Source organism: Oncorhynchus gorbuscha, linkage group LG25 (genome assembly GCF_021184085.1).
Source record: "Oncorhynchus gorbuscha isolate QuinsamMale2020 ecotype Even-year linkage group LG25, OgorEven_v1.0, whole genome shotgun sequence".
In the NCBI taxonomy this organism is placed as follows: domain Eukaryota; kingdom Metazoa; phylum Chordata; class Actinopteri; order Salmoniformes; family Salmonidae; genus Oncorhynchus; species Oncorhynchus gorbuscha.
Window position 1 is genome coordinate 37,866,338 of NC_060197.1, and position 22,840 is coordinate 37,889,177.

At 44.9% G+C, this 22,840-nt stretch overlaps 1 protein-coding gene across 7 annotated transcripts in view; it reads right to left on the minus strand.

Annotated features, from left to right (window-relative positions):
• LOC124013620 (neurexin-2-like) overlaps nucleotides 1-22,840 on the minus strand; it is a 1,135,017-nt gene that overhangs the window by 540,008 nt on the left and 572,169 nt on the right. For all 7 annotated transcript variants that reach the window (XM_046327950.1, XM_046327944.1, XM_046327948.1 and 4 more), the window contains 3 exons: nucleotides 7,687-8,125; nucleotides 5,388-5,771; nucleotides 2,959-3,162 (listed from right to left, as the gene is read on the minus strand). In XM_046327950.1, coding sequence (XP_046183906.1) covers nucleotides 2,959-3,162; nucleotides 5,388-5,771; nucleotides 7,687-8,125 — 1,027 coding nt within the window. The remainder of the gene's footprint in view (nucleotides 1-2,958; nucleotides 3,163-5,387; nucleotides 5,772-7,686; nucleotides 8,126-22,840) is intronic.

Sequence of the window (22,840 nt, forward strand, 5' to 3'; positions counted from 1 at the left end):
TCCTCTGAAACGCACGTCCTCTGATAGAAATTGTAAAATGGCCGAGCTCTGTTATTGAGTTAGTGGTCTCTTGTGCCCTCTGGTGGCGACAGGCTGTGTGTGCGTGTGGCTGAGGCTGAGGAGTGGTCTCGAGCTGTCAACCGCTACAGAATAGATGACTCAAACAGCCAGGAACCAGGCTCACTGTTATAGGGGGGAGGATTGCAACTGCAGATATGAATGTGATCATCCATTCCTCAATGACAAAATTGTCCACAGCTTGTGAGAGTGAGGTGTACAGTATGTTAACTAATGTGATTTCATGGCAAGTATTAGAGCATTGTTGTAATTTAAGCAGCTGTCTCAGAACGCAGAATGGTTGATTTAAAACCATCTAATTGTAGATTGATAATCTGATTATGAGTGTGTCATCTTCCCTGATCACAAGTCGACATTATCAGTGCAGTTTCCCTGTACACCGTTTGATATTGATCAATTAACTCATCTTTAATTAGGCCTATCATAATGGTAAGCAATAACACATATCTCCAAGAGCATCCTCTGATTCTATAATGATTCCACCTCCAATTAATTTCCTCCAAATGAGCTATGAATAGAAATGTTGATGTGGATTTGACACCTCTGGGCATTGTGGGGTTTTGGATACATTAGGGAGACAGCTAATAGGAAGAGGTAAACCAATATCTGGTTCATTTGGACACATTAGCACTATGGATTAGCATTTAGCTTCATTAGCAATGTGTTTAGAGGGGGGGGGGTGATTGTTCTGGTCCAAGGCTGATGTGGGTGTGTGTGTGGGTGCTGAGGCTCGCAGGGCTGAGCAGCATTGTCAGCACAGGACCTCCGACTGTGTGTGTGTGTGTGTGTGTGCGTGTGTGTGTGTGTGCGTGTGTGCGTGTGTGTGTGTGTGTGTGTGTGTGTGTGTGTGTGTGTGTGTGTGTGTGTGTGTGTGTGTGTGTGTGTGTGTGTGTGTGTGTGTGTGTGTGTGTGTGTGTGCGTGCGTGCATGTGTGTGTTTGTGGATTTGTGGGTGTAGCTGTGTGTAGCTGTGGGACATCACTGGGCTCTGAGCCGGTCTCTCTGACTGTTTGATCCAAGGGCCGCAGACATACAGGCCATTGAAGGGATGAAAAGTTCCATCTTCTGAGCCTTGGCCAGGTGAGAGATGAGAGAGAGAGATGAGAGAGAGATGAGAGAGAGAGAGAGAGAGAGAGAGAGAGAGAGAGAGAGAGAGAGAGAGAGAGAGAGAGAGAGAGAGAGAGAGAGAGAGAGAGAGAGAGAGAGAGAGAGAGAGAGAGCGAGAGAGAGAGAGAGAGAGAGAGAGAGAGAGCCAGAGCGAGAGAGAGAGAGAGAGAGAGAGACAGAGAGAGAGAGAGCCAGAGCGAGAGAGAGAGAGAGAGAGAGAGAGAGAGAGAGAGAGAGAGAGAGAGAGAGAGAGAAGAGAGAGAGAGAGAGAGAGAGAGAGAGAGAGAGAGAGAGAGAGAGAGAGAGAGATTGAAAGGGAGAGAGAAGGGTAAGATAGGGATAGATGAATATGCTATGGCATTATTGGAGGAACCATCCTCTCCACCACCACCTCCTGTCACTAAGTTGGTGGCCCACACTCCTGTATCCCAGGGTGCACCTGGGCTCCGTTTCTCCCCGGCTCCTGCTCTCTCCCTTTAAAAGATGGAAGATAAAGGGGTGGCACCATCACTGCCTTAGATCACAACAGTCTGCCAGGAGTCCAAACTTCTGGATGTTGGCATTGAAGCCATTTATCTACTTCTCCAGAGTCAGATGAATCATGGATACCATTTTATGTCTTCAGTTTGAAGGAAGCTGCTAACTAGCTCTAGCGCAACTGCTAATTAGCGTTGGTGAAATGACTGGAAGTCTATGGTATCTGCTAGCATGTAGAGATGCCCATAGACTTCCAGTCATTACACTCAGGCTAGTTAGCTTTTGCTCACAAAACTATCTGTAATTTCCTTCATACTGGACACAGAGACATACAAATGGTATTGATGAGTTCACCTGACTCTGGGGAAGTAGATAGTATCCCGTTAAGGCTTAGCGCTGTAGAATAATATGTTTCTGTTTTCTTATTCCATATCATCGTTTTAAAATATATCAATATATTACTGCATTCCAGTCTTTCTTTTTTTGTACTAATTTAGAAAGATGTTAGTGTCTATATGGACAATAATGTCTCTGACTTTACCATTCTCTTTTTTTAAATGTATTTATTTATTTATTTGACCCCTTTTTCTCCCCAATTTCATGGTATCCAATTTTTTATTATTTTTAGTAGCTACTATCTTGTCTCATCGCTACAACTCCCGTACGGGCTCGGGAGAGACGAAGGTTGAAAGTCATGCGTCCTCCGATACACAACCCAACCAAGCCGCACTGCTTCTTAACACAGCGCGCATCCAACCCGGAAGCCAGCCGCACCAATGTGTCAGAGGAAACACCGTGCACCTGGCGACCTGGTTAGCGCGCACTGTGCCCGGCCCGCCACAGGATTCGCTGGTGCGTGATGAGACAAGGTCATCCCTACCGGCCAAGCTCTCCCTAACCCGGACGACGCTAGGCCAATTGTGAGTCGCCCCACAGACCTCCCGGTCGAGGCCGGTTACGACAGAGCCTGGGCGCGAACCCAGAGTCTCTGATAGTACAGCGCCCTTAACCACTGCGCCACCCTGGAGGCCCCTGACTTTACCATTCTCTATAGCACCCTCTACTGGCAGACTGTCTGAACAACCAAACCCCTTTATGTTCCTTTAGCTAGAGATATCTCCATAGGGTCCAGGGGAGAAACAGAGCAGAGAGGCTACAGGTGTAACCAGGGAAGCAGAGACAGGAGGCGGGCTTGCAGTGACAGACAAAGGCTCAGGTTTACGGGGTGGACATGGAGCTTGACGGAAGAGGTTAAGAGAAAAACAGAGGTTGTCATGGTGGGGTTGTCATGGGATACCTAGGTTGACGGTCAGCTTGACCCTGCCACCGTCCAGCTCTAGCCGCAGGGTGTCGGCGGACTCTTTGGAGGTGGTGGCCATGAGGAGGCCGTAGGCCCTTTGGGACATGAACCGCAGCGCCACGTCCTCTGCCTCGGTGTGCATGGTGCCTGGGATGAGGATCTTCAGGTACATGCTGCTGTCGTAGCTCAGCACCGTCGCCTCTGTCAGGGGGCAGGGGTGTGGAGAGGAATGTAGAAGCATGCACACATGAGCAGACGCCGATACAGGTTCAGACAGACAGGCACATACATTATGAAGTGACACGTCATGACGTTTAACAAGAGAACCAGAGATTACAGATCTGATATTGTAGTTTTCCCAGTACGTACATTAACACCCAGTGCAGAAAGGTCAACCAAGGTGAGCAACGTGTCTTTTCTTTGACTAGAGAGGACAGTAAAGTGAAGTGTTATGACAACACTAAGAGTGACAGGTAGCCTGGCGGGAGGAAGGAGCGTGGGGCCGGTAACCAAAAGGTTGCTGGATCAAATCGCTGAGCTAAAAATCTGTCGTTTTGCCCCTGAACAAGGAGAACCTACTGTTCTCCAGTTAACATACTGTTCTCCCCCCCCCCCTTTTACAACTGACTAGGTATCTCCCCTTTCCCTCTAATAGAACCAACAGAAGATATGATGTACATAACATCATAGACACCAACAACAAAACCCCTGCAGCTGACTTTACATAGATCCCTTCCGAAGAGACAGGTTGCCTAAGGAGGTCTCTCTGTATGTGGGTAAACACATGTTGCCGTGGGCTGATTCACCATGACTGGGGACTTGCCTTTTTATTTTGGATGAATATGGTTTGGAGCACAAACCAAATGCTATATGATACTACTTGTCAGACCACTGAAATCCTCTTTAACACAAAGCCTTTTGGCAAACAGCTACTTGCTGTTGAATAAAACGGCAGACTCAAACGGTTAGTTTCCAATCTCACTGTATTAGTGAAGATCAAGTCCCACTACTTGAACACTAATATTGAGTTAGACCCTGGTCAGACAACTCTTTTTCATACACTTGCAGTATCAGATAAAGCCACTAGAGGGCAGGGAAGCACCACAAACACACAGCCCATCAGTAACTAACATTATACCAAAACTGGTACAAACTGACCATTCATTCGATGATGTTCAGTCCTTCACTGCCTTGGTTTCAATCCAGACTCTTGTTACCATTGATACACAGCATCTCTGAGTTGTGCATTCACTTCTAGTGGTGGAAAAAGTAGCCAATTGTCTGACTTGAGGAAAAGTAAAGATACCTTAATAGAAAATGACTCACGTAAAAGTGAAAGTCACTCAGTCAGATACTACTAAAAGTCTAAAAGTATTTGGTTTTAAATATACTTAAATATCAAAAGTAAATGTAAATGATCTAAATCATTGTAATTCCTTATTTTAAGCAAAACCGATTATTTAGTTGAATTGACTGACACCCAGGGGCACACTCCAACATTTAGACATCGTTTAGAAACCAAGCATTTGTGTTTAGCGAGTCTGCCAGACCAGAGGCAGGAGGCATGACCATGTGTTCTCGTGATAAGTGTGTAATTGGACCATTTTCCTTCCTGCTGAGAATTAGAAATGTAACTAGTACTTTTGGGTGTTGGGGGGAAAATGTATGGAGTAAAAAGTATATTATTTTCTTTAGGAATGTAGTGAAGTAAAAGTAAAACTTTTCAAAACTATAATGAGTAAAGTAAAGATAGTACTTCAATGTGTTTTTACGTCGCACCGCTGGGTCTCGAAGGAGATGTTACAGGCTTTCCTTTAGTGCTACGACACAGCCGGCAGCCTACAGCTAATTAGAATGGATCAGACATACGTAGCCGCTAGCACGTTGTGTCACCCCCGCACAGGCAGACAGAGAGAGCAGCCTCACACCACCTGGATGTATGTGACAAGCCCAGATGGTGACAATAAGCATCGTCGCTCTACCGAGCTCCACAAGCCTCCATCAGCCTCCCACCAGTTCAGTCAGCTAGCTCCTCATCCCTGCCAGCGCAGGACCAAATGCCACCCATCCCCAAGTGCATAGCTCCTTTTAGCACACTGCAGCTGGTGGATGCTTTAGAGAGGCACCAGGGTAAGTCAATATAGCCTCATCATCTAAGCCTATTATGACTCGGGTTAGCTCGCTTGTAAGCATGAAACCCAATGGAACTTAATCCCGACGGATCCCACTTCTGACATCGTCTCCCCACGGATCCCACCGCTGCCACCAAATGTCCCCATCCTGTTTCATCACCACCTGTTCCCCACTGCCCTGTTCCTCCCCGTTTCCCAGCCATTCCTCCCCGTTTCCCAGCCACTCCTCCCCGTTTCCCAGCCACTCCTCCCCGTTTCCCAGCCACTCCTCCCCGTTTCCCAGCCACTCCTCACCGATTTCACAGTTGCTGCCCAGGTAGCCGGTGCCGGTGCAGTCGCAGATGTAGCGGTTCCATCCCTCTTTACACAGGCCTCCGTTCCCACAGGGGGTGCTGCTACACCTCTTCTGAAGCTCGCGGGTGCAGAAGCTGCTGACGCCCGGGGAGCTCTGGATCTCGGCCAGGCGGCGCACGTCGCGGCTCTTGCCGTCGATGAAGAGGTCTCGGACGCAGCCCACGTAGCCGTAATTGAGCAGGGCGGTCCAGACCTCGGGGGGCAGCACCAGGTCAGAACGGGTCTCGGGGAGACCCCCCAGGAACATGTCGCTGTCCAGGTCCAGGATCTCACTGCCCTCGTTGGAGTTGAAGGGGATACTGCGGCTGTTCACTGAGATGGAGCCTGGGAGTGGAGGAAGAGAGAGGAGAGATAAGGGGGTGTATACATGATGTCAAGTGTGTGTGTGTGTGTGTGTGTGTGTGTGTGTGTGTGTGTGTGTGTGTGTGTGTGTGTGTGTGTGTGTGTGTGTGTGTGTGTGTGTGTGTGTGTGTGTGTGTGTGTGTGTGTGTGTGTGTGTGTGTGTGTGTGTGTGTGTGTGTGAGTGCAATTGAAGCATCAGGTAAGGTAATGTGTGTTAGTGTGTTTACGTGTTGGTATCTTGTGTGTTTGTCTGTAAGCGTTATTTATTGCATGCGACTTTGTGTGTGTGTTTAAGTGTTGAGTGCTTTTATATGTTCTTGTGTGTTTGTCTTGAGGCTGTAATCGATTGGCTGAAGGGGAAATGACCCAGGAGTATACAGCACGGTTGAGAGTAGATGAGACCTGGGCTCCTCTTGGCTGTGATTTACCACTCACTCTAAATTGTCAATGAAAACGCTCCAACAGGAAGGACAGGAGTGTGATCAGAGAGACTCCCTATAGGAGCATCCCAATATGGGGATTAGTTAGGATGTATGAGGAGGCTTCCCACACACTCTCTCTCACACACACGCAAGAACGCAGACACGTACACACACACACACGCACAAACACACAGACACACAAAAACATAAGTGCCTACGTGCATCATGCACATCCCTCAGGGGACAGTACTAGGAGATAAGACATGGATATGACAGCACGAGAGAGAGGCAGGCCGAGAGGGCTGAGAGGTGTGTAGAACAGCTTTAAGACAGGACAGAGAGAGAGGCAGGCCGAGAGGGCTGAGAGGTGTGTAGAACAGCTTTAAGACAGGACAGAGAGAGAGGCAGACCGAGAGGGCTGAGAGGTGTGTAGAACAGCTTTAAGACAGGACAGAGAGAGAGGCAGGCCGAGAGGGCTGAGAGGTGTGTAGAACAGCTTTAAGACAGGACAGAGAGAGAGGCAGGCCTAGAGGGCTGAGAGGTGTGTAGAACAGCTTTAAGACAGGACAGAGAGAGAGGCAGGCCTAGAGGGCTGAGAGGTGTGTAGAACAGCTTTAAGACAGGACAGAGAGAGAGGCAGGTCTAGAGGGCTGAGAGGTGTGTAGAACAGCTTTAAGACAGGACAGAGAGAGAGGCAGGCCGAGAGGGCTGAGAGGTGTGTAGAACAGCTTTAAGACAGGACAGAGAGAGGCAGGCAGAAGGGGTGGAAAGGTGTGTGGAACAGCTTTTAGACAGGACAGAGAGAGAGGCAGGCCGAGAGGGCTGAGAGGTGTGTAGAACAGCTTTAAGACAGGACTGAGAGAGAGGCAGGCCGGGAGGGCTGAGAGGTGTGTAGAACAGCTTTAAGACAGGACAGAGAGAGAGGCAGGCCGAGAGGGCTGAGAGGTGTGTAGAACAGCTTTAAGACAGGACAGAGAGAGAGGCAGGTCTAGAGGGCTGAAAGGTGTGTAGAACAGCTTTAAGACAGGACTGAGAGAGAGGCAGGCAGAAGGGGTGGAAAGGTGTGTGGAACAGCTTTTAGACAGGACTGAAGGACAGGAAGATAAGAAATAGAACAGGTGGATGACGGAGAATGAGTATACATCACAGGAGGTTGGTGGCACCTTAATTGGGGAGGACGGGCTGGAGCAGAATAAGTGGAATGGTATCAAATTCATCAAACATATGGTTTCCATGGTTTCCATGTGTTTGATGCCATTCCATTTGCTCCGTTTCAGCCATTATTATGAGCTGTCCTCCCCTCAGAATCTTCCACTGGTATACAGTACATAGTCTGTATTTATGTGTACATCTCCGCAACATAAGAGTACCTGGAAATGTGTATAGTTGTTACAATGGCTTCCTAGCTTTTACATGAATATGTCGTAACGTAGAAAAGTACTGATGTATTGCTTTATAGATGTTCATATCCTCACCTTTCCTCCCTTCCCTCTGGAAGTCCACATGGCACCACTCCCCGTCGTTCACCTTCTTATTACTGGTCTTCAGCTTGATACTCCCAGATCCCATGTCCATTAGCAGGTAGAGAAACCCATCCAACAGCTCCATGGCGAAGTAGTCTGACTTCATGTCACGACCTGGTTTCTGCTCTTTAGGACCCTGGGTGCGCCCGTGGCTAAACAGGAGCAGGCCGCTGGGTTCTGTGGTGCGGAAGTCGAAGGAGATGGAGCCTGTTTTCTTGGTGTTCCACTTGGGCAGGGCGATGAAGGACTCGGGGGACTCAAAGGTGACGGGGTCCAGGGCGGCCACGTCCTCACAGCGGAAGACGAGGTCTCCGTTCAGGCTGATCTTAGGGTCCCGCTCGATGGCCAGCCGGGAGAGTTCTAGCTTGAAGTCGTTATTCTTGTATACCACCTACAGGGAAAGGGGGAAGGCAATAGAAACAATTGGATGTAATATTGTCAGCTGATGTTTACCTTCTGTATGCTGTGCTAGCAATCATAGACCCCACATGAATGTGGGAAAGAGAAGTTATGCATACAAAGGCCTACTGCCTAGTTTTATATTGATAGGTTTGACAAAGACTACGCCCAACAATGCATCAGGGACTTTGAATGTGAATAAATATATAACACACTGTTCTTTGAATATTGATGCTGTCTAGCTTTTCTTGGAAAGAAAATGTGTCCATGATAGTTTACACTGCTTTACAATTCAAAATGCACTTCATTCCCTTCACGTTGAATTTAGCATCTCAAGGTCTATATGCCTAGAATTTTCAAAGGACTAACCGTAGACATTAAAAGAAGTGTGGCGTTTGTTTGTGTGAATATGACACATAGTTTAGCGAACTCAATTATTTACAATGGCACTCTGGGAGATCTCAAGTTGCAGGATGAATTGAATAAAACAATGGATAAACTAGACGCCTACAGACTAATGCAAATTCCTGAACGACTTGATTATGAAAAGTGTCTACATTGTAATAATAATAATAATATATGCCATTTAGCAGACGCTTTTATCCAAAGCGACTTACATAGTTAGTCCTCCCTGTCGGTCCATCTTTGCATAGTTAGTCCTCCCTGTCGGTCCATCTTTAAGTTAGTCCTCCCTGTCGGTCCAGCTTTACATAGTTAGTCCTCCCTGTCGGTCCAGCTTTACATAGTTAGTCCTCCTGTCGGTCCATCTTTACATAGTTAGTCCTCCCTGTCGGTCCATCTTTACATAGTTAGTCCTCCCTGTCGGTCCAGCTTTACATAGTTAGTCCTCCCTGTCGGTCCAGCTTTACATAGTTAGTCCTCCCTGTCGGTCCAGCTTTACATAGTTAGTCCTCCCTGTCGGTCCATCTTTACATAGTTATCGGTCCATCTTTAATAATAATAATATATGCCATTTAGCAGATTTATCCAAAGGACTTACATAGTTAGTCCTCCCTGTCGGTCCATCTTTGCATAGTTAGTCCTCCCTGTCGGTCCATCTTTACGTAGTTAGTCCTCCCTGTCGGTCCAGCTTTACATAGTTAGTCCTCCCTGTCGGTCCAGCTTTACATAGTTAGTCCTCCCTGTCGGTCCATCTTTACATAGTTAGTCCTCCCTGTCGGTCCATCTTTACATAGTTAGTCCTCCCTGTCGGTCCATCTTTACATAGTTAGTCCTCACTGTCGGTCCATCTTTACATAGTTAGTCCTCCCTGTCGGTCCATATTTACATAGGTAGTCCTCCCTGTCGGTCCATCTTTACATAGTTAGTCCTCCCTGTCGGTCCATCTTTACATAGTTAGTCCTCCCTGTCGGTCCATCTTTACATAGTTAGTCCTCCCTGTCGGTCCATCTTTACATAGTTAGTCCTCCCTGTCGGTCCATCTTTACATAGTTAGTCCTCCCTGTCGGTCCATCTTTACATAGTTAGTCCTCCCTGTCGGTACATCTTTACATAGTTAGTCCTCCCTGTCGGTCCATCTTTACATAGTTATCGGTCCATCTTTAATAATAATAATATATGCCATTTAGCAGACGCTTTTATCCAAAGCGACTTACATAGTTAGTCCTCCCTGTCGGTCCATCTTTACATAGTTAGTCCTCCCTGTCGGTCCATCTTTACATAGTTAGTCCTCCCTGTCGGTCCAGCTTTACATAGTTAGTCCTCCCTGTCGGTCCAGCTTTACATAGTTAGTCCTCCCTGTCGGTCCAGCTTTACATAGTTAGTCCTCCCTGTCGGTCCATCTTTACATAGTTAGTCCTCCCTGTCGGTCCATCTTTAATAATAATAATATATGCCATTTAGCACGCTTTTATCCAAAGCGACTTACATAGTTAGTCCTCCCTGTCGGTCCATCTTTGCATAGTTAGTCCTCCCTGTCGGTCTATCTTTACATAGTTAGTCCTCCCTGTCGGTCCAGCTTTACATAGTTAGTCCTCCCTGTCGGTCCAGCTTTACATAGTTAGTCCTCCCTGTCGGTCCATCTTTACATAGTTAGTCCTCCCTGTCGGTCCATCTTTACATAGTTAGTCCTCCCTGTCGGTCCATCTTTACATAGTTAGTCCTCCCTGTCGGTCCATCTTTACATAGTTAGTCCTCCCTGTCGGTCCATCTTTACATAGTTAGTCCTCCCTGTCGGTCCATCTTTACATAGTTAGTCCTCCCTGTCGGTCCATCTTTACATAGTTAGTCCTCCCTGTCGGTCCATCTTTACATAGTTAGTCCTCCCTGTCGGTCCATCTTTACATAGTTAGTCCTCCCTGTCGGTCCATCTGTACATAGTTAGTCCTCCCTGTCGGTCCATCTTTACATAGTTAGTCCTCCCTGTCGGTCCATCTTTACATAGTCAGTCCTCCCTGTCGGTCCATCTTTAATAATAATAATAATAATATATGCCATTTAGCAGACGCTTTTATCCAAAGCGACTTACATAGTTAGTCCTCCCTGTCGGTCCATCTTTGCATAGTTAGTCCTCCCTGTCGGTCCATCTTTACGTAGTTAGTCTGGGTGTCCTGGGTGTCTCCATTCATAATGTAAAGTATTAGGTGTTAAAACTCTGGATAGTGTGTTAAGCTGTATTCGGGTGTATTTTCTTCCTGCAGCTTTTTCTGATAGGTACATAGACCATGATGATTGCTGTCATCGGATAGATGCTGGAAAGGTGGCACACTGTGAAACCGCTATATGAAAACACCTCTTCGACACAGGGTGAAGAGACAGCAAGAGAGTGGGCTCTTGTCCCAGAGCTCTTAACGCACACACACACACACACACACACACACACACACACACACACACACACACACACACACACACACACACACACACACACACACACACACACACACACACACACACACACACACACACACACACACACACACACACACTGACACACACACACACTGACACACACTGACACACATACACACACACACACACAGACACACACACAGACACACACACAGACACACACACACAGACACACACACATACACACCACATTGACCACACGCAGGCTCCTAGACACACACACACACACAAGCCCAAACACTGTCCCCTGAAAGTAGTGCTTTTAGAGTCGTGTTAGAGTCCAAGCACAGGCTCCAATTTCTTCTATCCTATCAAGGCAGTGCAGAGATACTGCAAAGTCAGCAACAAAAATGGACCAGCTGAAATCTCAGGGTTCACTGAAATGATTGTAAAACCCCCTAAAGTCAATTGATGCACCGGTGTGTACATTTAAGTTACAAAAAAAATTACCAGCAAAAACCGCTAGTGTCACACTTCTGCATCTGCGGTGAAAGTTGCCAGAGCTAGAGCGGTGTTTGTTTTACTCTATGACCCCCACAAGTGTGCCTTGTTAAAAGTTTGTGGAATCTCTTTCTTTGAAATGCGTTTGAGCCAATCAGTTGTGTTGTGACAAGGTACCGGTAGTATACAGAAGATTAGCCCTATTTGGTAAAAGACCCAAGTCCATATTATGGCAAGAGCAGCTTAAATAAGCAAAGAGAAACGACAGTCCATCATTACCTTAAGAACAGAAGGCCAGTATATACGGAAAATTTCAAGAACTTTGAACGTTTCTTCAAGTGCAGTCGCAAAAACAATCAAGCGCTATGATGAAACTGTCTCTCATGAGGAACGCCACAGGAAAGGAAGACTGTGAGAGAAAAATTCCGTACTTACCTGATTTATTTGATATGAATGGTTAACAATGAATATTGAACTAATAGTAAGACATTTCTGACCTACTAATGCTGTTTTTACGGTCTCCTCTCTAGTTCCCTGCAGCTAATCGGGGCATATGGTTATTAGAGATGGCTTAAGCTGACAAATGAGTTAAAGACTGCATTACATAGACAAGATTTTACTAGACGTATCTTAGGAGTAGAACAATCCCTCATCGTCTCAAAATAATCCTTGCATCTGGGAAACTAAGCCAGGGTGGGGGTAAGACAACACCCCCGTGCAGATAACAACAGGATGAACCCAGAGTGGCTTATGTTGCCCCAATCTGCATGGGAGGGGTGGAACCAACCATGACTAAACATTCTTAGATCAGCCTTATAAAGATCTCTGCATTTGTATAAAGGTTACGCTACTCGGGCCAACAGTCAAGATTGTGGGGTTGACTAGTCTCATTATTGCAATAATTAATTGATATTAAATAAAGATGATTGTTTGAAGAAATAACAAAGTCTCTCTCAGTATGAATTTCCAGGACAAGACCCAGAGGTACCTCTGTTGCAAAGGATAAGTACATTAGAGTAACCAGCCTCAGAAATAAATGCTTCACAGACTTCTAGCAATAGACACATCTCAACATCAACTGTTCAGAGGAGACTGCATCAATCAGGCCTTCATGGTCGAAATTCTTCAAAGAAACAACTACTAAAGGACACCAATAACAAGAAGAGATTTGCTTGAGTCAAGAAACACGAGCATTGGACATTAGACTGGTGGAAATCTGTCCTTTGGTCTGATGGATCAGACTCTGTGGTGAGACACAGAGTAGGTGAACAGATCATCTCTGCATGTGTGGTTCCCACCGTGAAGCATGGAGGAGGAGGTGTGATGGTGTGGGGGAGCTTTGATGGTGACACTGTCAGTGATGTATTTAGAATTCAAACAAAAGTTAACCAGCATGGCTACCACAGCATTCTGCAGCGATACACCATCCCATCTGGTTTGCTCTTAGTGGGACTATCATCTGTTTTTCAACAGGTCAATGACCCAACACACCTCCAAGCTAGCGTAGGGGATATTTGATCAAGAAGGAAAGTTATGGAGTGCTGCATCAGATGACCTGGCCTCCACAATCAACTGACCACAACCCAAATGAGATGGTTTGGGATGAGTTAGCAGGGTAGCCTAGTGGTTAGAGCGTTGGGCTAGTAACTGGAAGGTTGCAAGTCCAAACCCCGAGCTGACAAGTACAAATCTTTTGTTCTGCCCCTGAACAGGCAGTTAACCCACTGTACCTAGGCTGTCATTGAAAATAAAAATTTGTTCTTAACTGACTTGCCTAGTTGAATAAAGGTCAAATAAATAAAAGAGTGAAGGAAAAGCAGCCAACAAGTGCTCAGCATATGTGGGAACTCCTTCAAGAGTGTTGGAAATGCATTCCATGTGAAGCTGGTTGAGAGAATGCCAAGAGTGTGCAAAGATGTCATCTAGGCAAAGGGTGGCTACTTTGAAAAATCTAAAATATATTTTGACATTCTGTTAAAGGCCCTCAAAGCACACACATCCCTGAGTACTCCTCTTTTCAGTTCACTGCAGCCAGCGACTGGAACGAGCTGCAACAAACACTCACACTGGATCATTTTATCTCCATCTCTTCATTCAAACACTCAATCATGGACACGCTTACTGACATTTGTGGCTGTTTCACATGATGTTTTTTTGGCTATACCTTCTTGCCCTTTGTCTGTGCCCAATAGTGTTTGTACCATGTTTTGTGCTGCTACCATGTTGTGCTGCTGCGTGTTGCTAACAGCATAGCAGCGTAGCCTAGTGGTTAGAGCTTTGGACTAGTAACTGAAAGGTTTCGAGTTCAAACCCCCGAGCTGACAAGGTACAAATCTGTCGTTCTGCTCCTGAACAGGCAGTTAACCCACTGTTCCCAGGCCGTCATTGAAAATAAGAATATGTTCTTAACTGACTTGCCTGGTTAAATAAAGGTTACAAATAAAAAAAAACATGTTGTTGTCATGTCATGTTGCTACCATGCTATGTTGTTGTCTTAGGTCTCTCTTTATGTAGTGTTGTGGTGTCTCTCTCTTGTCGTGATGTGTGTTTTGTCCTATATTTTTATAGAAAAAAAATAATCCCAGCCCCCATCCCTACCTACAGGAGGCCTTTTGGTAGGCCGTCATTGTAGGACATACCTAGGAGTCTGGTTAGACTGTAAACTCTCCTTCCAGACTCACATTAAGCATCGCCAATCCAAAATTAAATTTAGAGTCGGCTTCCTATTTCGCAACAAGGCCTCCTTCACTCATGCTGCCAAAAATACCCTCGTAAAACTGACTATACTACCGATCATTGACTTCGGCGATGTCAGTTACAAAATAGCCTCCAACACTCTACTCAGCAATCTGAATGTAGTCTGTCACAGTGCCATCCGTTTTGTCACCAAAGCCCCATATACTACCCACCGTTGCGACCTGTACGCTCTCGTTGGCTTGCCCTCACTACATATCCGTCGCCAAACCCACTGGCTGCAGGTCTTCTATAATTCTTTGCTAGGTAAAACCCCACCTTATCTCAGCTCACTGGTCACCATAGCAACACCCACCCGTAGCACGCGGTCCAGCAGGTATATTTCACTGGTCATCCCCAAAGCCAACTCTTCCTTTGGCCGCCTTTCCTTCCAGTTCTCTGCTGCCAATGACTGGAACAAATTGCAAAAATCTCTGAAGCTGGAGTCTTATATCTCCCTCTCTAACTTTAAGCATCAGCTGTCAGAGCAGCTTACCAATCACTGTACCTGTACACAGCAAATCTGTAAATAACACACCCAACTACCTCATCCCCATTACTTACCCTCTTTCTCTTTTGCACCCCAGTATCTCTACTTGCACATCATCATCTGCACATCTGTCACTCCAGTATTAATGCTAAATTATAATTATTTTCACGTCTATGGCCTGTTTGTTGCCTACTCTTCTACATTTGCACACATTGTACATAGATTTAAAAAAAATATATATATTTTCTATTGTGTTATTGACTGTACGTTTATTTTTGTGTAACTCTGTGTTATCCCATGTGTAACCTTGTTGTTTTTGTCACACTGCTTTGCTTTACCTTGACCAGGTAGCAGTTGTAAATGAGAACTTGTTCTCAACTAGCCTGCCTAGTTAAATAAAGGTGAAATAAAAATAGATAAAATCAAAAATTGTAAAAAAGAATTTGATCTTAACTGACTTGCCTTGTTAAATGGTAAATAAATACATTTAAAAAATGTAACACTTTTTTTGGTTACTACATGACTCCATATGTGTTATTTCACTGATGTCTTCGCTACCCCCCAACGTCTTCGAAATAATGAAACATGACAACTGGAGAGTTCCTCAACTCACTTCTCCCATTTCAACATTTAATACAAGCAGCAAATCTCTCCTTTCCCTCTCCTCCATAGCTCTACTTACTGTGAAGCTGACTTATTTGTTTCTCCTTTTTCATAGTTACAGCAGGCTTGGCTAACTCAGTGAGCATTTGATTGAGCCTACCCTGAGTGCTACATAGGCAGGTGTTTGTACTTCCGGGACCAATTCATTGATTTTATTGCACCAGACATAGCTCAGGCAAGCCCAGCCAAAGTATTTCATTGAAAACAACTACTAATTGAACCCAGGTCTGAACTCTGTCTGAACCCCAGAGGTTTTGGGGATCCAACTTCTGCCCTGTGGACTTCACAATCTCGTCATTAGGATGGATTAGTGAGGCTAATAAGCTATGCTAACACTGTTTTGGCAGTCAACGAACAGCAGACTCAACTCAAGGTGTTAGATACAGAGTGAGGGAAGGACAAGACAAAATAAGGAGACGAGGATGAGGACGATCCCTCACAATGCTGGTATTGTGATGTCTGAGATGCCAGACCGAGTGAGTCAGGGGACAAAGACAGTGATGAAAGCCTTCTTTCAGCCAAGAGGGCTATGAGACAATTCCTGTCTGGCTCTATTATAACACAGCCTGTAAGAGAGTGTCTGGCTTTATAAAGAGACACATTTCAGGAATCACTTCTTTTACAAGTCAGTGTGAGGTCTGTAGACATTACAGTACTGTAAAGTACAACAGCAATAATCAAACTTTCAATGAACTTCCGCGAGTTTAGTGGTAAGACGGCCTCTGTGTCCGTCTGAACACCATTTCTAAGGTTCTGTACTAAGATAACCCTTTTTCCTGAAGTTATTTAACCACTTTAGCCAATAACTTTTGCCAGAATGTCTGTCTGAATCGATGACGTGTATCGGCTTAGGGGTTTTCACTGTTCTGACGGCTGGCACTATATCGCTGGGCCATTCCTCTTCTTCAGGGTGACTGGATTGATTTGTTTTGTCATTGAGAAACTCGGACAACCAAAGCAGCCGCTGCTGCAGTCCAGCAAGCAGCCAGCCTGCCGCAGACATAATCACTTTCACTGACACTCCTAGGCGCTGGGGACCTCGTGATAGGTGGGTGGAGGGGGGTGTGTGAGGGGGGGGGGGTGTTTGTGTGTGAGGGCACTAGAATAGTCTGCAGTGCCCGGAGTCACCCTACTGGAATCTGAAGTCAAATGTCTACTGTTTGCTGATGATTTGGTGCTTCTGTCCCCAACCAAGGAGGACCTACAGCAGCACCTAGATCTTCTGCACAGATTCTGTCAGACCTGGGCCCTGACAGTAAATCTCAGTAAGACAAAAAATAATGGTGTTCCAAAAAAAAGGTTCAGCTTCCAGGAACACAAATACAAATTCCGTCTAGACACTGTTGCCTTAGAGCACACAAAACACTATACATACCTCAGCCTAAACAAAGCTGTGAATGAGCTGAGAGGCAAGGCAAGAAAAGCATAGAATTAGGATCTGTCTCGACATACTTGAATCAGTTATAGAACTCATTGCCCTTTATGGTTGTGAGATCTGGGGTCCGCTCACCAACCCAAGAATTCACAAAATGGGACAAACACCAAATTGAGACTGCATGCAGAGTTCTGCAAAAAAAATCCTCTGCGTACAACGTAAACATCAAGTAATGCATGCAGATCAAATTTAGGCCGTTACCCGCTAATTATCAACATCCAGAAAAGAGCCATTAAATTCTACAACCGCGTAAAGGAAGCGACTCCCAAACCTTCCATAACAAAGCCATCACCTGCAGAGAGATGAACCTGGAGAAGAGTCCCCTAAGCAAACTGGCCCCAGGGACAGCAAAACAATTCGACCCAACCAAATCACGAGAAAACAATAAGATAATTACTTGACACATCGGAAAGAATTAACAAAAAAAATGAACAAACTGGAATACCATTTGGCTCTAAACAGAGAGTACACAGCGGCAGAATACCTCACCACTGTGACTGACACAAAATTAAGGAAAGGTTTGTACTATGTACAGACTCAGTGAGCATAGTCTTGCTATTGAGAAAGGCTGCCGTAGGCAGACTGACTCTCAAGAGAAGACAGGCTATGTGCACACTGCCCACAAAACGAGGTAGAAACTGAGCTGCACTTCCTAAACTCCTGCCAAATGTATGACAATATTAGCGAGACATACTGTATCTCAGACAGACCCCAAAATATATTTTTTTAATTCAAATTTTGATAAACTCCCTTATCTATTGGGTGAAATACCATAGTGTGCCATCACAGCAGCAATATTTGTGACCAGTTGCCACAAGAAAAGGGCAGCCAGTAAAGAACAAACACCACAGTAAATAAAACCCATATTGTCATATTATTTATTTTCCATTTTGTACTTTAACTATTTGCACATCACTGTATATAGCCATAATATGACATTTGAAATGTCTTTATTCTTTTGGAGTGTAATATTTACTGTTCACTTTTTATTGTTTATTTCACTTTTGTTTATCCATTTGACTTACTTTGGCAATGTAAACATATGTTATTCAACCATGCTGGACCTGAGCCCTAGGACCGTGCCCCAGGACTACCTGACATGATGGCTCCTTGCTGTCCCCAGTCCACCTGACTGTGCTGCTGCTCCAGTTTCAACTGTTCTGCCTTATTATTATTTGACCATGCTGGTCATTTATGAACATTTGAACATCTTGGTCATGTTCTGTTATAATCTCTACCCGGCACAGCCAGAAGAGGACTGGCCACCCCACATAGCCCGGTTCCTCTCTAGGTTTCTTCCTAGGTTTTGGCCTTTCTAGGGAGTTTTTCCTAGCCACCGTGCTTTTACACCTGCATTGTTTGCTGTTTGGGGTTTTAGGCTGGGTTTCTGTACAGCACTTTGAGATATCAGCTGATGTACGAAGGGCTATATAAATAAATTTGATTTGATTTGATTTTGATTTGATGTTTCCCATGCCAATAAATCCCCTTGAATTGAATTGATAGAGAGAGAGAGGATGTTTGCCCAAATGGCATAACATTTCCTTGTGTGTGTTTGTGTGGGTTGTTGTAAGTGTCAGTGTTATTTTCTTCAGGAAAACCGATGAGGATCATTTTGAAGAGGACTAATAATTGTGTTGCCTCTACGTGTTGTTGTTTACATACAGGTGTGATGTTTTGTCAGTATTCAACAGCTACTTCATGTTCTGTGTTCAGAGACCAGAGAGCAGCAAACAAGACCGCATTCTAATCGCTAATGGATGTTTCTCTGTTACTTACAAGCCAGCTCAGACGCATAGGCCCAAACACACATGCACACACGCACACACATACACGCATGCATGCTTGCACGCACACACACACAGTCCCTCACTTACGCACGCGCAGGCAATCATCCAACTCTCAACTAATTTCTCATTGTGGAGATACGAATTGGGAAGGCCACCCGCTGAGGTGCCTGAGTAAAATGTGTCTGAAATGAGGGGCGGTGCGGGAGGAGAGTTTGAGGGATCCTATCATCCCTACCAAGGTGAGTCTCAAAAGAGCAGTAGAGAGAGAGAGAGAGCGGGAATAAGAGAGGGATGAGAGGGGCCTTCTGCTAGTGTGGGAATCAGTCGAAGAAATCAATTTTTAATTTGGCTGTCATGATGGTATAGCTGGTGGAACAGCAACACTGGCATAGATTTAATTGCACACATGTCTGGAGAGAGAGGGAGAGGGGAGAGAGAGGGAAGAGAGAGGGATAGGAGGGAGAGGAGGGTGTGAAAGAGGGCAATAGTAAGGTCATATGTTGAGAGAATGAGAGATGGCACAGGGGAAGACTCATTTCAGGAAACAAGGTACAGTGGGGCAAAAAAGTATTTACTCAGCCACCAATTGTGCAAGTTCTCCCACTTAAAAAGATGAGAGAGGCCTGTCATTTTCATCATAGATACAAATCCTGCAGTGCCGGACGTGTCCCCCTGCTTAAGCCAGTACATATCCAGGCCCGTCTGAAGTTTGCTAGAGAGCATTTGATGATACAGAAGAAGATTGGGAGAATGTCATATGATCAGATGAAACCAAAATATAACTTTTTGGTGAAAAGCAACTCGTCCTGTTTAGAGGACAAAGAATGCTGAGTTGCATCCAAAGGACACCATACCTACTGTGAAGCATGGGGTGGAAACATCATGTTTCTGAGATTTTGAGTGAAAACCTCCTTCCATCAGCAAGGGCATTGAAGATGAAACGTGGCTGGGTCTTTCAGCATGACAATGATCCCAAACACACCACCCGGGCAACGAAGGAGTGGCTTTGTAAGAAGCATTTCAAGGTCCTGTAGTGGCCTAGCCAGTCTCCAGATCTCAATCCCATATAAAATCTTTGGAGGTAGTTGAAAGTCTGTGTTGCCTAGCAACAGCCCCAAAACATCACTGCTCTAGAGGAAATCTGCATGGAGGAATGGGCCAAAATACCAGCAACAGTGTGTGAAAACCTTGTGAAGACTTACAGAAAACGTTTGACCTCTGTCATTGCCAACAAAGGGTAATAACAAAGTATTGAGATAAACTTTTGTTATTGACCAAAATAAATTCATTAAAAATCCTACAATGTGATTTTCTGGATTTTTTCCCCCTCATTTGTCTGTCATAGTTGAAGTGTACCTATGATGAACATTACAGGCCTCTCTCATCTTCTTAAGTGGGAGAACTTGCACAATTGGTGGCTAAGTAAATACTTTTTTGCCCCACTGTATATGTTGCACGTCACTACTTCACAGGAGAGACATTTGAACATATATATATTTTTTTAAATCAAAATGCCTTCTGGAACATGTCAGCTTTCATGTGCCTTAATAACAAAACGTTTATGCCATCTGTAAATAAAAATTAAATGGTTAAATTACAAGCCTAGTTGGTTTAGCCACAAAAAAATCCAGTGACCTTCCCGCTAGCCATGATTAGCTGACATAATGAGAGGGCTGGACATGCCGAGAGATGAGTTCGGGTTGGTCTGCCATGTAGATATGTTTATTTGAGTTTGTCAGTATGTGTAGTTAATCCTGTCTAACGCAGCTTTAAAAAAAAACATATTGTGTAGTGGAACTGCATAAGTGTTGCTCTTCACTTTCTGGAGGACCAAGTTTTGAAATCAGTGTAATTAGAGTATGATACCTACGAAGCTGGAGAAAACACCTGTCTCCGGATTACATCTTCAAAAGTGTCCACGGACCATTCCCACATTCTCAAAAATATAAATATTGTTTAATTATTCAAACGTTTGATTGTCCAAGTGTCTCTCTGTGTTCCACAGTTTACATTCCATTCTCGAACACTACAGAGTATAGAGGCAGCGTATTTTACGACCGCCAACAAACAGCAGACTTCCCGCTCTCCCCCTCTACGAGAGAGAGCACACTGTAGAGCAGACCCACTGGAACCTGATCTTTCAGATCGTCACAGGAGAGTTATGACAATGGCATCCGTGAGAGAGGGAAAATCATCCACCCATGTATATGGGTATGATAGTCTAGCTAGCTACATATTCAGATATTACACATTTCCAAGTTAAAGTGTACTGTTAGCTAGCTAGCTAACGTTACGTGTATGATCGGTGTCATAATAATAATAATAATAATAATATTATTTGTATCTCAGAGCCATTAGCTAGCTAGCTAACATTGAACCTGGTTGGTTAGCTACCTGCAGTTTCATGCAGGGTAGTAACGCCATGAGTTGGAATTATGGTTCATTGTTTAGCTAGCTAGCTACATGTCTTAACGAAAGAAGTATGCATTTCAGTAGGGCGAGTAAAATGGTCAGTGAGCTGTTCTGTAATTTGTGTCTGGAAGTAGATAGCAAGCTAGCCAACTTTAGCCATTTAGCTTGGGTGCTTGACTGCTGTTGTTAGGTCAGCTAGCTAATGTTACATGTATGATCTGTATAGTAATATTATAAGTATCTCAGAGCCATTTGTTTTGCTAGTTATAGCCTAATGTTAGCTAGCTAACATTAAACCTTGTTGGTTTGCTACCTACCTAATTGTTTAGGTAGCTAGATAGCTACATGTCTTAAAAGATTCCACTATACAATTAACCCTTTCAATAGAATGTTAATCATGTCGCTGCAACAACTGCTGATAGACGTAGCTGGTAAAATCTCTCTGGCTATCTACTCCGATTTCAGAGCAGTCTCGTCTGAGTGTGCCAGAGCGCAGAATAACTGATGAATTTACAAACTCTGAACATGTTGAATTTGGCCGGTTTCAGTAAACGTTGGCCAGTTAGCCAACGTTAGCCAGTTAGCTTGACTGCTGTTGTTAGGATAGAACGCTTGGATCATACCTTAAAGAGATGGGTGGGCCTAAAGTTTAAGAGGGTGTGAACGATGCTGAATGGGTGTAGACAAAGCAGTGGTCTCCAGTAGGTGTACCAAAACATTCAAAGGCCATTTTCTCAAAACTGAGGTTAAAAGTTGATCTACTTTCAAAGTATGATGCCATTTTCTAACTCTGAGTCTCCTCTTTTATCCAATGTAAAAAACACCATTTCAAATTTTGCTACATAAGGCCGAATCGATCCGGTCTTTCACAGATGGTAATATCGGGGGAAAGAGAGGTCTCAAGTTGAGAGAAGGAGAGCTGGCAGAGAGGAAGACAGATGGTAATATGGGGGGAAAGAGAGGTCACAAGTTGAGAGAATGAGAGATGGCAGAGAGAAAGACAGGAAGTAATATGGGGGGAAAGAGAGGTCTCAAGTTGAGAGAAGGAGAGATGGCAGAGAGAAAGACAGGAAGTAATATGGGGGGAAAGAGAGGTCACAAGTTGAGAGAATGAGAGATGGCAGAGAGAAAGACAGGAAGTAATATGGGGGGAAAGAGAGGTCACAAGTTGAGAGAAGGAGAGATGGCAGAGAGAAAGACAGGAAGTAATATGGGGGGAAAGAGAGGTCACAAGTTGAGAGAAGGAGAGATGGCAGAGAGGAAGACAGATGGTAATATGGGGGGAAAGAGAGGTCACAAGTTGAGAGAATGAGAGATGGCAGAGAGGAAGACAGATGGTAATATGGGGGAAAGAGAGGTCTCAAGTTGAGAGAATGAGAGATGGCAGAGAGGAAGACAGGAAGTAATATGGGGGGAAAGAGAGGTCACAAGTTGAGAGAATGAGAGATGGCAGAGAGGAAGACAGATGGTAATATGGGGGAAAGAGAGGTCACAAGTTGAGAGAAGGAGAGATGGCAGAGAGAAAGACAGGAAGTAATATGGGGGGAAAGAGAGGTCACAAGTTGAGAGAATGAGAGATGGCAGAGAGGAAGACAGATGGTAATATGGGGGAAAGAGAGGTCTCAAGTTGAGAGAATGAGAGATGGCAGAGAGGAAGACAGGAAGTAATATGGGGGGAAAGAGAGGTCTCAAGTTGAGAGAATGAGAGATGGCAGAGAGGAAGACAGGAAGTAATATGGGGGGAAAGAGAGGTCTCAAGTTGAGAGAATGAGAGATGGCAGAGAGGAAGACAGGAAGTAATATGGGGGGAAAGAGAGGTCACAAGTTGAGAGAATGAGAGATGGCAGAGAGGAAGACAGGAAGTAATATGGG